The 14,973-nt window shown below is 37.7% G+C and overlaps 2 protein-coding genes across 5 annotated transcripts; both read right to left on the bottom strand.

Moving 5' to 3' along the window:
- Positions 1 to 390: 390 nt before the first annotated feature.
- LOC111805352 (FGGY carbohydrate kinase domain-containing protein-like) lies at positions 391 to 7,686 on the bottom strand. Its single transcript, XM_023690403.1, has 15 exons — positions 7,425 to 7,686; positions 6,212 to 6,291; positions 5,965 to 6,082; positions 5,700 to 5,878; positions 4,647 to 4,729; positions 4,389 to 4,573; positions 4,081 to 4,142; positions 3,842 to 3,950; positions 3,643 to 3,762; positions 2,644 to 2,763; positions 2,386 to 2,506; positions 2,140 to 2,296; positions 1,151 to 1,223; positions 876 to 1,003; positions 391 to 789 (listed from the first exon to the last, which is right to left on the bottom strand). Exons 1-15 carry the CDS (start codon positions 7,618 to 7,620, stop codon positions 667 to 669), a joined length of 1,854 nt encoding a protein of 617 aa, XP_023546171.1. The 5' UTR covers positions 7,621 to 7,686; the 3' UTR covers positions 391 to 666.
- On the bottom strand, positions 7,615 to 13,680 carry LOC111805354 (UBX domain-containing protein 1-like). 4 transcript variants are annotated; one of them, XM_023690407.1, is made up of 11 exons: positions 13,551 to 13,680; positions 13,033 to 13,128; positions 12,702 to 12,778; positions 11,879 to 11,958; positions 11,617 to 11,677; positions 11,127 to 11,194; positions 10,947 to 11,028; positions 9,988 to 10,170; positions 9,724 to 9,843; positions 8,920 to 9,097; positions 7,615 to 7,699 (listed from the first exon to the last, which is right to left on the bottom strand). In XM_023690407.1, exons 2-10 carry the CDS (start codon positions 13,124 to 13,126, stop codon positions 8,927 to 8,929), a joined length of 936 nt encoding a protein of 311 aa, XP_023546175.1. In that variant the 5' UTR covers positions 13,127 to 13,128; positions 13,551 to 13,680; the 3' UTR covers positions 7,615 to 7,699; positions 8,920 to 8,926. The 4 variants fall into 4 exon arrangements, with proteins under 4 accessions (XP_023546175.1, XP_023546173.1, XP_023546174.1 ...); XM_023690405.1 differs by lacking the exon at positions 7,615 to 7,699 and having other exon boundaries at positions 8,797 to 9,097; XM_023690406.1 differs by lacking the exons at positions 7,615 to 7,699; positions 13,551 to 13,680 and adding an exon at positions 13,351 to 13,527 and having other exon boundaries at positions 8,797 to 9,097.
- Positions 13,681 to 14,973: the final 1,293 nt, after the last annotated feature.

Below are 14,973 nucleotides of genomic sequence, written 5' to 3'. Positions count from 1 at the left end.
AAAATCTTAGGGTTGGACTTTGAATGTTTGTAGGGAATTTAGATGTCTTCCATTCTTGAATTGGGGTATTTGTTTAGATTTTTTTTTTTTTTCTTCGCCTTTTGGCTGTGCCAGTCGTATAGGGCGATCGGACTAGGCAGAGTCAGAAAGTCTTTCATGACTCGAGGTTTATATTAGGGAAAGCAGAATGAGGGGAAGAGGGGGCTGCCCTCGGTCCGATCATCCTATTTGCTCCAAGAGACTAGCATGGTAGCCCTTTCAGGGGTTCATGACTAACATGGAGTGAATCTAAAAAAACTCGTTTTAATGATTCAAATATTATAACGAGAACCAAATAAAACAAACAAATAAAGCAGAAATTATTTTAAAAAAGTATTTTAGTGATTTAAATATTATAATTAAGAGCTTTATTAATAACCAAAAAGTTCTAATATAAAAAATTATTGACTTTTTAATCTATATAGACAGTGACAATATCAGAACTGTGAAAATGTTTCCTTATTTCACTTCTCATTCTGTCCAGCCATCTCCAGAAAGGCAAGGCCAGGAGATGATGAAGCAAAGCAAGCGAGAGCTTGACAGAAGACAGAAAGAAATACGTAAGAAGAAACGAATGGAATAATAACAAGAAGGAAACGTTTGCAATACGATACCGATCGACACCAGCTAAGACAGAGCTTGTGCCATTATCGAGCGATGAGACAACTGTTGCTCGTAAAGCTCTCGGAAAATTCGGTATTTGGCATCATGGTATACCTTCACCTTCGGGTTTGTAGACGGATAAATCACCTGCCAATTGAAGCAAAATTTTAATGGTAAACTCTAGTCCCTGAATTAGATCATGGGAAAACAGGAAAGAACAATTTGATGCATACCTGACCAGCAGCATTCAGAGCTTTCATGGCCTCTTGCAAAGTAGAATATTTTCTAGCAGCCACAGCTCCAAGAATGGCTGCACCTAAGAGCACGGACTCGCGTTCCCGAGGTAAAATAATAGGACAACCTGCTCAATCACCAAAGTTACCAAGGTGTAAGATCTAAATGATATCAACCTACTGGAAAAAACAGTCCAAATGCTTAGTTCTGAAGGATGCACATAGAAGAAAATCTTAGAAAATATCATATCGAGGGAGGAGAGGTGAAGCACAACCAGTAATATCAGCATGCTCTTGAATGAACAATGAATTCTTTGAAAGGCCACCAGATGCAAGTAAAGTGCTAATCTGTCGGAGGAGAAGGAACAAAAATAAGGAGAAATACTTGAAATAAACTATAGAGTTCATAATGCTGAGACAGATATTTAACTTTTGCCCAGGAACCCCTTCAAAGACACACACAACATTTGCATAGAGATATCAATTCTTCAAGTTGGATAGCTCTTTCTAATGAGTTTTGTAACTATCCTTTCTTTTCCGTTTCAACCCACCAGAAAGTGCTAGCATTCAGTGGGTAAAGAGAATGAAATAAGTTTATTTGTAGCAGTCAATAAGGATCTGATCAGGTTACATCAAAGGGATGGTGGGGTGTCTAAACTCAGAATTTATTGAAAAAAAGAGGATCTTTCTAACGCAACAAGAGATCGCCGCAACTAGTTTAATACTATTGTGAGATCCCACCTCGGTTGGGGAGGAGAACGAAACATTTTTTTAGAAGGGTGTGGAAATATCTCCCTAGTATACGCGTTTTAAAAACCTTGAGGGGAAGTCCGAAAGGGAAAACTCAAAGAGGACAATATCTGCTAGCAGTAGGCTTGGGTCGTTACACATGAGATGTGCCAGCGAGGAGGCTAAGCCCCGAAGGGGGATAGACACGAGGCGGTATGCCAAAAGGGACGTTGGGCCCTAAAGGGAGTGGATTGGGGGGTCGCACATCGATTGGAGAAGGGAACGAGTGTCAACGAGGACAGTGGGCCTCAAAGGGGGATGAATTGTGAGATCCCACAATGGTTGGGGAGGAGAACGAAACATTCTTTATAAGGGTGTGGACACCTCTCCCTAACATTCACGTTTTAAAAACCTTGAGGGGAAATCTGAAAGGGAAAGCTCAAAGAAGACAATATTTGCTAGCGGTAGGCTTGAGCCGTTACAGCTATCCAATCCCATTTGTCTTAAAAAAAGAAAACAGATGAATTCACCATACCTTGTGACCATGGGAATTGCAGTGCTCCACAATATGGCGAGTGCCATATGCAATAGCCTGAACTGTGGCAAGGTACAAGATAGCCAGCTCTTGCTCACTTGTGTCAAGTGTTAAACCATGGATCACTCCTTTGGCTTTCGGATCCGAAATGGGAGACCTAATCCATGATGCAATGAAGTGTTTTGACAATCTCTAGAAGGGGAAGGAACAAAAAGAACAGGGCAAATGATTCAGTCATCCATTCACCTATTTCCATGAAAATCAGGAAGTATGTGTATATCTTCAGTCAAAGCAGCAAGAAATGGACTCTTTAGATCAACCATCAAACTCTCCAACAACTTGTTCAAAATATCAAACACAGGGACATCTGAAAGATTAAAAAGACAAAAAGAAGAAGGAAAAGAGGAGATAGAACATTCCAGATTAGACACAATCATTGATATTTACCCTACTTTATCACAGTACACAAATTAATATCAAAATATAATAACAAAAACGTCATACTTTGCGAAGCAGCACAGTTTGAAAGATGAGGAGAGGCGACATGATTTTGAATTAAGTGATCAAGTAGAGCACCGGTAGCACTCTGACCACCTTCAGTGAGCCAATACTCAGGTACCATCGCTGTCGTTTTAGAAAATCATGTATCATGTATGTATTTTTATGGCAATCATGCGATTATATAGGTATTTTATTTAGTAAATTAAACTCAGCAGCAATGACTACAAAATAACAAATATGTAGCGGTCCAAGTCCACCGCTAGTAAATATTGTCCACTTTGGCCCATTATGTATCGTCGTTAGCCTTACGGTTTTAAAACGCGTATGCTAGGAAGAGGTTTCTACACATTTATAAGAAATGCTTCGTTCCCCTTTCCAACCGATGTAGGATATCATAATCCACCCTCCTTAGGGGTCAGCGTCCTCGCTTGCACACCACCTAGTGACGAGTTCTGATACCATTTGTAATAGCCCAAGTCCACCGCTAGCAAATATTGTTCGCTTTGGCCCGTTACATATCACCGCCAGCCTCACGGTTTTAAAATGCGTCTACTAGGGAAATGTTTCCACACCCTTATAAGGAATGCATCGTTTCACTCTCCAACCAATGTGTGATCTCACAATCCACCCCCTCAGGGGCCTAGCGTCCTTGTTGGCACACCGCTCGATGACTGACTCTGATACTATTTGTAACAGCCCAAACCCACTGCTAACAGATATTGTCCGCTTTGGTTCTTTACATATCACCGTCAGCCTCACGATTCTAAAACGCATATGCTAGGAGAGGTTTTCACACCCTTGTAAGAAATGTTTCGTTCCCCTCTCCAACCGATATGGGATCGTAATTGGCACAGAACATATCCATGTACATTTTGATAGTACAAGCATTTTGATCGTGCCAGTTAGAACTTAGAACATAGTCCACCTGCCCCTTTCTTCCTTACCAGGCTACTATTCAAAATGAAAAATTTGACAAAAAATTGGAATTAATTTCAATCATACCTGACCAAAACGGTCCCCAAACACCAGGAATAAAGAGTTTATCCCTTGAGACAGCCATATGGCAGGTAGATGTTCCACAAACCAGCGCCATACGATGCAATATCGTCTCCTTATCGAATTCTAGAATAGTTATTTTCAATATGAATGAATGAAATACACTAAGGAAAAAAAGATGAACATATATTGGATGAGCCACAACCTTTAGAATTAGAACCTTGCACAGGTATACTTTCCATCACCCCAACTCCACCTGCATGAGCATCAATCAATGAAATACCAACAGGGATTCCAGCAACCAAACCCATTTCCTGATAAGCATGAAGAAAGAAGCGATTCAATCAAGTTGAAACTTTTCTCCTTTCCCCTTGAATATGCATGCATATTTGCTAATATGGAATTTACTAACCAAGTCAAAATTTTGAGTACTATATTTCTTACCTTTGCAGCTTCTGGAGTCAGACCAGAACCCAAGGGATGACCGGGGAATGCTACACTTCTTCCTAATGACATTATACATTGTTAACTTTGTACAATCAAGAAACTTCCCTTGCAATCAAAAGGTAAACTATCAGAGAGAAACTTGCATTTCTTCTGAATGGATGTACGAACGAGTCCTTAATACAAGAAATAAATCAAGATAGTTCTGCGCTCGGAACACGTCAGTGAAAAACGATGTTGAAATTTTAAGTATTTCATCAATAAGAACACTCAAAACCAAGATATATTTCCAAGTGATTCATTCAGACCTATTTTGGCATGGTGACCATCAACAAGATCTCTTAATCCAATTTCCTCCCAGAAATCATCATCCCATCCACAAGCTTCCATGTTTCGGGAATCCTTTTCGTTGTACTGTGACATGTGTGCATGGCCAAGGTAGTTCCATTTGCACACAATGGTGCAAAGACTGCGTGTATCCTCATCTGTTGCCCTAGAACATGCAGATATTGACCATATAGGTAAGAAAGATATTGAAATTTCAAGAGGTTTGGCAGTCTCTTTACCTATATGACAACCAATCACTCAAGTCCATCCACCTGAACACCATTGACCATGTGTCTGGTAAATTTTCTTTCACCCAGAGAAGCTGCAAGAATAATCTGTATCATAGCATATTCCATGACACATTTATGAAAAGAGGCATATCATGCACTTCATCTCAATAGTCAAAGATCAGATTATAGAACATGAAAGTAGAAAGTGGAAACGGAAAAGAAAAAAAAAAAAAGTGGAAAGTGACTGCATCTGTAATAAAAGGTGTATCTTGCACTTTCTCTCAGTTGTCAAACACAAGCATACAAAACATAGAAGTAGAAAGTGAAACTGTGAGAATCGAGCTCAAAGGGTCCGTTTATTCTGTAACAGCACAAGCCCACCGCTAGCCAATATTGTCCTCTTTGGGCTTTCCCTTCCAAGCTTCCCCAAAAGGTTTTAAAACGTTTACTAACAAGAGGTTTCCACACCCTTTTTAAAAATGTTTTGTTCTCCTCCCCAACCGATGTGGGATCTCACAATCCATCCCCCTTCGGGGCCTAATGTCCTTGCTGGTACTCGTTTCCTTCCCTTCTCCAATCGATGTGCCAGCCTCCTCACTAACACTTCGCCCGGTGTCTGGCTCTGATGTCATTTGTAACAGCCCAAGCCCTCTGCTAGCAGATATTGTCATCTTTGGGCTTTCCCTTCCGGGCTTCCCCTCAAGGTTTTAAAACACATCTACTAGGAAGAGGTTTTCACACCCTTATAAAAGAATGATTTGTTTCCCTCTCCAACCGATGTGGGATCTCACATATTCTCTCCTCGCTTTAGTATGTTATAAAAGCATTTATTACACTAAGAAAATCTAACCAAGATGATCATTAGAGTTTGTTGTACGAGAGAAATGTTTTCCAACATTTGTAACTAGACACCCTAAGTAAGATGGGGATGTGGGTGCATTGGTGCAAAGCTCAGGGAGCAAAGATATCAGATATACTTTTACACTAAATAAATGAAAATGGATCCTTTTTTTAAGCAAATATGTATAGCACAAAAAAAGGATCAAACATCTATTTGAGTACCTTGGGGGGCTGCATCTCAGGGGAAAGAGATCCACCACAGTATTGTAATACTGGTGAATTGGAAGAGTTGATCCTTTCAGCCTGCTCTACAGCTCTATGATCCATCCACACTATTACATTTCTTCTTGAATCACCACTCCAAGATACTGTAACTGGTGAACCATCAGCATCGACCGCAACTGAAAACAAACCGACGAATATTATCTAGTGAGTTGGTCATTCTTTAATAGAGAAAGATAAAATGACCGACGAATAACAGACAGACCAAGAGAGCAGGTAGCAGCAAATCCAAGACCCTTCACTTCCTCCCCTGAGACGTTCGCCTTGGAGCATGCTAATCTTACTGCAGCACAGACTGCATGCCAGATATCTGTCGAGGATTGCTGGTTTGAAATAGAAAGCTTATAAATAATCATGCAAGCCCAACAATCTTTGGGCAGGCAGCTATACAAACGATCATCATTGTTATATGGGCAGAAGCAAGCTGAATTGGGCTACTAGAAGAACATTACCTCAATACAATTTCCATCTCTCCAAATCTGAATTGGACTACTAGAAGAACCCAAAAGTTTCCCACTCTCATCAAAAATACCTGAAACAGAACTCCAATATAATAAATTGCAACAGTCAAAGAAGGAAATCTGAGGAACCAGAATTTGGACAGGAAGATCAACAAAACGTGAACTTTATTTAGTTTTTTACTGTTCATTGGAAACAAAACATACAAGGATATATTCATGATGCTTAGCTCTTCCACAAAGTAATCCCAGAATCTACTTACTATCCAAATTCGCTAATCTTTTACATGTTTAATACGCTCTCTTCCGCCTCAGCTAGGATAGCATACAAACTACTATCTATCTAACTCATGTGCCAACTATCTCACAACCCCTTGAAACTAACAACTAGTTAATCTTAAGCAGTCAAAACAAGCCAACAATAAGATTTTATGTACTTTTCAACTGTTGGGAAGCAGCCAATCGAGTCCCCAACCAAGCAAACTAGGAGTAAATTGGTACACATGTGAGATCCCACGTCAGTTGGAGAGGGGAACGAAGCATTCCTTATAAGGGTGTGGAAACCTCTCCCTAACAGACGGGTTTTAAAACCATGAGACTGACGGCGATACGTAACAAGCCAAAGTGAACAATATGTATTAGTGGTGGGTTTTGGCTATTACAAATGGTATTAGAGCCAGAAATCGAGCGGTGTGCCAACAGAGACGCTAGCCTCCAAGGGGATGGATTGTGAGATCCCACATCAGTTGGAGAGGGGAACGAAGCATTCCTTATAAAGGTGTGGAAACCTCTTCCTAACTGATGGCTATACATAACAGACAAAAAGGGACCATATCTGTTAGCGGTGGCTTGGGCTATTACAACAAATCTAGCCAAAACTGTCCTCTCTACTTATAACACTTTCTCTCGCACCCCAACTTGGCCAACAAAGTTCCAATCAACGACTTGTACGGCTGCTAACTAACCTCCAGTTGATCACCCACATAAGATAAAAAAAACTCACCCACTGTTCAACACCCTTCACATTTCATAGCACATAGAACCAAAACAGACAATGAATATCCATCATCCTCGAGTGCAAAAACCCATACAACACCGCACATGCAGACTTCAAATGCATCCCAATTTGAACCCAGAACGCAATAAAATCAAATGAAAACAATATCGATCGGTAAGTCAAAACAGAGGAGTGAGGAAAAGGAAAAACCTGCGTGAGCGGTGGCGGTGCCAGCGTTGACGCCGAGGAAGACCGGTCGAGGGGGAATGACGGCGTCGGTTGCAGAAGTCATTCCGACAACAGAGGAAGGGAGTCGAGTAGGAAGCGATTGAAGCCGATTCTGCTGACCGAGCAATGGAAATGTCTCGGACCAGGAATTTCTCTTGGCGTGCATTTCTGGTTGCATTCGTGGATTTATGGTATGTATAATCTGGATCTTTGTGTGTGCTTATCTGCTAATCATTCATGATCGATAAATCCTGTTTCTGTAAATCAGGGCATTAACAATGTTGTGATTTATTGTTGTAATGCATCAATCCAATCGAATCCAAACGGCTGAGCTCAAGTTAGTTATGAACTTAGCTCGAGGTAGACAGATACCAGTCCCTCAACTTTTACAATTTTATCTTAGACGTCCTTAAAAAAAACTACAATATATTGATGAAATAACTTAAAAAAAATATATATATAATTATCATTAATGAGTGTATGAAAGTTTCATTAATTTAAATTAATAACTAAAACAAAAGGTTAAAAATATATTTACATCTCCTTCCTATTCTATTTTCTCTCTCATCTTCTTTAATTAATTTTCAAAACACTTTTTTCTTCTTTCCATTTAGTACGTTTTTACTCTCGTTCTTCCATCCTTTTGATATACTCGTTGTATCAAGAAGAAATGAGAAAAATAGTTGAGTGTGTGGATTATACGAAAGAAAATAGGTGGGTTACCAAATTTGTAGTGATGAAGATTATGTTGATATTTTTATTTGGTTGCTGAAAAAAATTGGACAAACGTCGATATAAAAAAAAAGTATTTATGAGTTTTAAAATTAAACTTCAAACAAATACCGTAGAGTCATGGTGGAGAGCTCCCACTTGCCTTACAACTTCTTAGCTTATGGTTAAATCTTTAAATTTTCTTTAAATTTTTTTTATTAGAAAATAAGTAGTAATTAAGATGAAAATGTAATTAAAAGGGTAGAACGAGCTTTTAAATTATACAATTAGGTCAAAATTACATGATAAGACTAAACAATTTTTTTTTTTTTTTGGATGAAAAAATTGTGATTGAGAATTGTAGAGAATTTCTTCAAATATCTTCATAATCACCAAAAATGGTAAAACATTAGTATAACTTAATAATTGAGATATATGCATTTGTTCTAGAGGTCATAAGTTCGAATGATTACACTATTTAATTAGCATGATTGTTTAACAAATTTAGGGTCGAGATCTCTTAGTCTAATTTTTGTCTCTCTGATTAAAACTATAATACTTCGATCAACTTCTTATTTATATAAAACAAAAAATATGCCTAGTTACAAAAGCTACTAAATTAAATGGATGATCCATCTTGATCTTGTTCGAATGAGTAAAATCATACACATTTGTAACAATATCCAACATGCACATTATTCTTTAAAGTTCAAGTTTAAATTCCAAAGCAAGAAGGTTTTGAACAAATTCAATAAACAGGCTCTACCTGATGATTATATTGCACCAAAAAAGGGGTTTGTCATTGCAGATTTCAACAGTGATCCAGCAGTGACTAAAGCCCCCCGGTCGACTTTATCCCGGGGAAGGTACAGAAACTCTCCTCCTCTCTCAAACCCGCAAAGCTCCAGAAACTCTATCCCTCCTTTCAAACTCCCAACTCTCTCCTGTTCAAGAACAAAACAAGATGCTGACATTACTTCCAACAATGCCTGCACTTCCTAAACACTAATCTTTCTAATTTAGAGCTTCAAAAATGAAAATTTAGTTGGATCTCATGCTAAAGTTTTCATAAAGCTCAATTGCAATGAGTAATTAGAAGACTTGGGAGAGAAAAAAAACGAGCAAATGGAACGAGATCTTGTGAGTACCAAAAACATGATTTGTAAGAGTCCAAGCCTAAGCTCACCGTTAGCAGATATTCTCTTTTGGACTTCCCTCAAGGTTTTTAAAACGCGTCTGCTAGGAGGAGGTTTCCACACCCTTATAAAGAATTATTCATTCTCCTTCCCCGACCGTGGTGGGGTCTCACATGATTCTTAATAAATTAGTAATTATCAGTTCTTGCTCTCCTGTGCTCATGCTCATAATGATCTTATAAATTTTAAGGAGTTGAATGTCTATGAAGACTAATTTACTTTAGTGCTCAAACTACTACGCAACAAAGACCAAGAACTACAAGAAACTTTTGGACCTCATTGGTGGATAATATCTAAGTTTTTGTAGAAATTTTTACATGCTGTTGTAACTATGAGTTCATAACATAATCAACATATAGGATTAGAAAGTTTACCTGGAACAAAGGGTTACTGAGTCGAATCTTCCTAAACTTTTCCTCATCAGGATTTTTGGCTACATTTCTGACATAGATAAAGAGGGTTCGGTAGGCAGTTCTCACTTTATCAGAATCATCCTTGAACCCAGAAATAGAACAATTAGGAGCATGAAAGCATGTTAATCTAGCAATTGTGACGTTTTGCAGTGATCATGACTGATAAGACTTTAAAAGAATGGTTCATCAATAGATGAGTCACACATTTTCCATAGATATCATTACCTTTTGATGGCGCCTAAGAGACCTTAAGCATTCTCTCATAGAAACTGCTTTACTAACTGAAGTTGCTGGCAGTGAATTCTGCGATCTAAGTTCATCCTTTTTCCCTGCTTCGGTGGCGTTAGATTTTGTATCAAGGCTTTCAGACCTTTCAGAGAGCATTCCACTATTCCTCCTTCTTTCTATCTGGAGAGATGTACATAATTTTTATTTTTTTATAATGTATAACTTTTGTAATTTCCTTTTCCTAACCATAGCAGTTCTCTTAGCTCAAAAGAAGCAACAAAATTATAGCCTTTTTGGCAACAAGCCTGTTATAGTTATAGCTATACAACGTATCCTAAGCTGAAGTGATATTTATCCAGGATATGATCTTAGTCAAAAGTAACAAGCAATGTAGCAGCAATTGGCAGAAGGTTTAAACATTACAATGATCAGAATATTTTTCCTGCCCTGACAATCAAGAAATGATATTTCGCGTGGGTGTGTCACAAAAATTGAAAGTTTAAGGATTTATTATATACAAAGTCAAAAGTTTAAAAACTTTTAAGACACGTTTTTAAAGTTCAAGGATCTATATGACTTGAAAATTCAGGTTTCAGGGATTAAACCAGTAATTTAACTGTATTTTAATTTGGATGATTGAAGACAAGAAATCTCCTTGAAGCAGATAAAAACTTAGACTTGGGAAACCATCACCTTCAAGGCTTTGAGACTAATGACCAAAAACCAGTATACAACCTTAGTTCCAAACCAGAGAAGGCAAAAAAATCAGATAGGCAGCTGTAATTCCAGATAGTAACAACTAGTAAAGAGCACCAGCATGAAGAACAGAATTTCCAGACAGAAACCAAAATTGATGAATTGATCACATGTTGGAAATAAAAATAAGCCATTTAATTATAAATCATGGAGAAATATATTATTGGTAGTAAGATAAAAGAAGTGGTGGAGAGAGCAACCTTATCTTGTTCAAGTTTTTGTAGAACTTTTTCCCTTGCTCTCTTCTCCTCCTGTTTATCAGCTTGCCTAGAGTCTATATAGCTGAGCAAAGAAGAGTAAATCTTTCAATTCAAACAGAAAGTTACAATGATTTAAGTGACACAAGAAAATTAAGAACGAGACTAATAAAGCAAACACACCGTTTCCGTTCAGCTTCTTCTGCGGTTCTTTTTGCTTCTTGTAATTCTTTACCAGAACGAATTCTGTCCTATAAAAATTGCAAGCATTAACTGATGAAAATAACATACAGTTAAGCTTAAAAATAACATAAAATGGAACCAAAATCAAAATATATATATTCATGATTGGAGACTGTTGCGCATACCAAGTGGTCAACGCTTAAAATTTGTTACCCACAATTACAACACTAGAGCCACCAAATAGTGAAGGAATAAAATGGTGATAATTGAATGATTTGTAAAAGCATGCCAAGAAACGCCATATACCATCTAGTAATACACATATAATGGTAAATTTCCAAGCCATAGCATTATCAATGCTAAATTTACAACTCTTCATGTACCGGTTCTGTTGATTTGCAATTATTGCTAATTTACTACATTTATACAAAATAATCTTCAACCAGTTAAAAAGAATAAGATGGAAAAATCACAGATTTGTATGTGATACCTTCTCCCTCTGTCTTTCTAACTTTTTTTCTTCTTCTTCTTTTTCTTTCCGTACATGATCCCTAAACAGAGAAAAATAACAGGGAAGTTCAGGGAATTATTCGAGAACTTAATGTGAAGGCACTTCAGATTATAAAATTCTAAATTTAAGGTGGCTCTAAAGTGAAATAAAATGGCATAGTAATTAAATTAAACAAAAAAGAAAAAGAAAAAAAGTGTAAAGCATTGAAGTCTTTCACAATAAACAAATTATGACATCATACCTTAGTTCCTTAGCCTTTCTTTTCATTTCCTCTGTGATATGAAATGGTTCAGGAGATTCAAGATCAATCTCTATTGCTACCTGCATAACATTCCTTAGTTATATTTATCAGCATGAAACTAAAATCTAATCCAGCGTTGAAAAGCATGAAATATATATGACATCGTATAAAAATTTCAACAGTATTTTGATATGTAACGGCCAAAGCCCACGGCTAGCCGATATTGTCCTCTTTGGGCTTTCCCTTTCGGGCATATTGTCTTCTTTGGGCTTTCCCTTTCGGGCTTCCCCTCAAGGTTTTTAAAACGCGTCTGCTAGGGAGAGATTTCCACGCTCTTATAAAGAATGCTTCGTTTTCCTCCCCAACCGATATGGGATCTCACAATCCACCCCCTTCGGGACCAAGCGTCCTCACTGGTCCACCGCCCGGTATCTGTCCTCTTTGGGGCTCAGCGTCCTTGCTAGCACACCACCCGATATTTGACTTTGATACCATTTGTAACAACCCAAGCCCACCGCTAGTAGATATTATCCTTTTTGAACTTTCCCTTTCTGGCTTCCCCTTAAGGTTTTTAAAACGCATCTGCTAGGGAGAGGTTTCCACACACTTATAAAGAATGCTTCGTTCTCCTCCTCAACCGATGTGGGATCTCGGAACCCACCCCCCTTCGGGACCCAGCGTCCTCACTGGTACTCTTTCCTCTCTCCAATCGATGTGGGATCTCACATGATCTTTGATCATTAAGAATGCATGCAATCAAAATATAAATCTAACTGAATGAATGAAATGTAGTAAAGAAATCTATATAGATAAAGAATTATACCAGGGGCATTTGATCTATATCTGGATCATTCTCATGATCAATGAGCCAATTAATTGCAGCTTCAGTGCTGACATTCCCTGAAGAACAAAGAAAGTACTTCTCTGAGAATGATAAACAGTAGAAGGCTCTCAGTCCTCTTACATCTATCTTTAGCTGTACATTTGGAATGCAGAGGTAAAAGAGAATTGTTTGTCATTATCAATCGTTTATTATCACCATTCACACTCAGTGAAGAAATGAAAATAGTGAAATGGCTCCTACTTTGTCACATACCAAATCGTAGCATGTGATTGATATACTCAACCTATGAATGTCAGTCAATTATTCTCACCAGTACTATGAAGTGCTCGGACAACTCGGGCCCTTGGGAATCCTAGATCTTCAATCTCGCGTAGGAGTTTCTGTTTTACCTCTAGAAAAGCCATTCCTACGAGAGATTTCAATTTTCAATTAATAATAAATCACCAAATCAAAACCGATCCTAAGAGCAAACAATTAGTAATGAAACTTACACCCAGAGATCTCAAGTTCAAAGCAACTAAAGAAATAATACCTAAAAGAAAATTTCAAATTCTAAACAAATAGCAAAAGAATGCTGATAAATTTGCTATATCAAATTTGAAAAGGGTTTTTGGGATTCAAAGACAACCAATAACTTCTCCGCCTCAGATGAACACGAAATAAAATTCAAAACGAACTCTATCGTTTGCAGTACAACAAATTGAAGGACGGCTAAGTTGAAAAAAAGAATTGCAGAGAGTATAGCTTCGATTTGTCCGAGTATGGTGCACGACGATTTGAAAATGAGCATGAAGAAGACAGAGAAAGAAAGGCAAGATAGTGTTTTACCTTTCTAGGAAGTTCCAGAGATGTCCACGATAAACCAAGGGATTTTCACCACGGGAAGCCATTGAAGATCCCTTGCTCGCTCCTGCAAATGCTTACTCTATGGAACAAAACTGTTGGTTGCCGCCCTTTCCCTGATATTCATATTCTCGCTTTTATACCTTTTTGGCTCCTTGTTATGAAGGAAAGAATAATACACCATCAGTACACCTTTGGCCAATTGTTCTAAAACGTGTTTAATGGTTCTAAAACGTGTTTATTAGAGACAAGTTTCTACATATTTATAAGATGACATGAAATTTCATAATCCACCCCCTTAGGGACTAGTGTCCTCGCTGACATATTATCTAATAACGGACTCTGATATCATTTATAACAGCCCAAGCCTACCGCTAGTCGATATTGTCTGCTTTAGCCCATTACGTATTGTCGTCGGCCTATTGAATTTAAAACATGTGGGATCTCACAACATTCCTATAACATAACCACATTATAAAAAACAAAAGTAATGGTTGTCGTCTTTTCTAACCGTGAAAACTATGTCCATGAACAGCCAAACATGCTTAAGTTTAAATTTCTTATAATTGGGTCATCGAAAAAGAAAGTGTATCTTATGGATATAAATAAAAATTAGTCATTATTTTAAATTTTGTTCAACCATCGTATCTTAAAAAACAGTCAACTTGGATCTAGCTTAATGATTAGTACCATATCGTCTAACTCTCTTAAGCTCATATCTTAATCATTGTTGTCTCATGACCTGCTAAATGAGTAGGTCAACTAGCTTCTTTGAACTTATCTAGTTCATTGGTGTCACAAGTTTACTCAATGATTGATGTTTGCTATCTAATTCCACGTAGCTTATCCTAACGATTGGTGCCACATAATCTGGTTCTTTTGAGCTCGTTCTAATGCTTGGCGGCACAAAGGTTTATGTAATCTAGTTAAACTTTATGAGTACAAATATATGCCACCAATCTCTAACATACTTTAATACGCCAATCTCAATCAATTTTCAAGCATATTCTAAGTCATAAATTCAATAACAATCCGTAAGATTGGACCAAATTATAGGGACAATATTACAACTAAAATAAAACTAAGATTTTCAATTAAAGTATCTTCTCAAAAGACAAATTTTCTAAGAATTCATAATTTTTATTTAAAAACCGATATTAGAATGTTGAGCATCAAATTACCTCCATCCGATAACCAAAAATATCGGCCTGAGTGAACATCAATAGGCAAGACCCCGTGAGGAGTTAGAAGACCTCCTAGTTTGAGGTCAATGTATAAACGAATCACAATCATACAAAATACAAGTTAAATAAACAGATCCTGAGGAAAAGAGCCGACACAGCTCCACCTAGGATAATAGAGAAGCCCATTACAACGAACAATCTAACAAATCATTTCAGATGGGCGC

This window comes from Cucurbita pepo, chromosome LG11 (genome assembly GCF_002806865.2).
Source record: "Cucurbita pepo subsp. pepo cultivar mu-cu-16 chromosome LG11, ASM280686v2, whole genome shotgun sequence".
Taxonomy (NCBI): domain Eukaryota; kingdom Viridiplantae; phylum Streptophyta; class Magnoliopsida; order Cucurbitales; family Cucurbitaceae; genus Cucurbita; species Cucurbita pepo.
Note: the sequence above shows the minus strand (reverse complement) of the source record. Positions and strands in the feature narration are given on the sequence as shown.

Excerpts from the sequence above, each read along its gene's own strand:
- LOC111805352 (XM_023690403.1), bottom strand. The coding sequence starts at position 7,620 with ATGCAACCAGAAATGCACGCCAAGAGAAATTCCTGGTCCGAGACATTT. Across the intron at positions 2,764-3,642 it reads TTGGGGACCGTTTTGGTCAG|CGATGGTACCTGAGTATTGG; the intron begins GTATGATTGAAA and ends CTAAAACGACAG. Across the intron at positions 790-875 it reads CTCTGAATGCTGCTGGTCAG|GTGATTTATCCGTCTACAAA; the intron begins GTATGCATCAAA and ends TTCAATTGGCAG.
- LOC111805354 (XM_023690407.1), bottom strand. The coding sequence starts at position 13,126 with ATGGCTTTTCTAGAGGTAAAACAGAAACTCCTACGCGAGATTGAAGAT. Across the intron at positions 10,171-10,946 it reads AAAAACTTGAACAAGATAAG|ATAGAAAGAAGGAGGAATAG; the intron begins GTTGCTCTCTCC and ends ACATCTCTCCAG. Across the intron at positions 9,098-9,723 it reads TCAGTAACCCTTTGTTCCAG|GAGAGAGTTGGGAGTTTGAA; the intron begins GTAAACTTTCTA and ends GTTCTTGAACAG.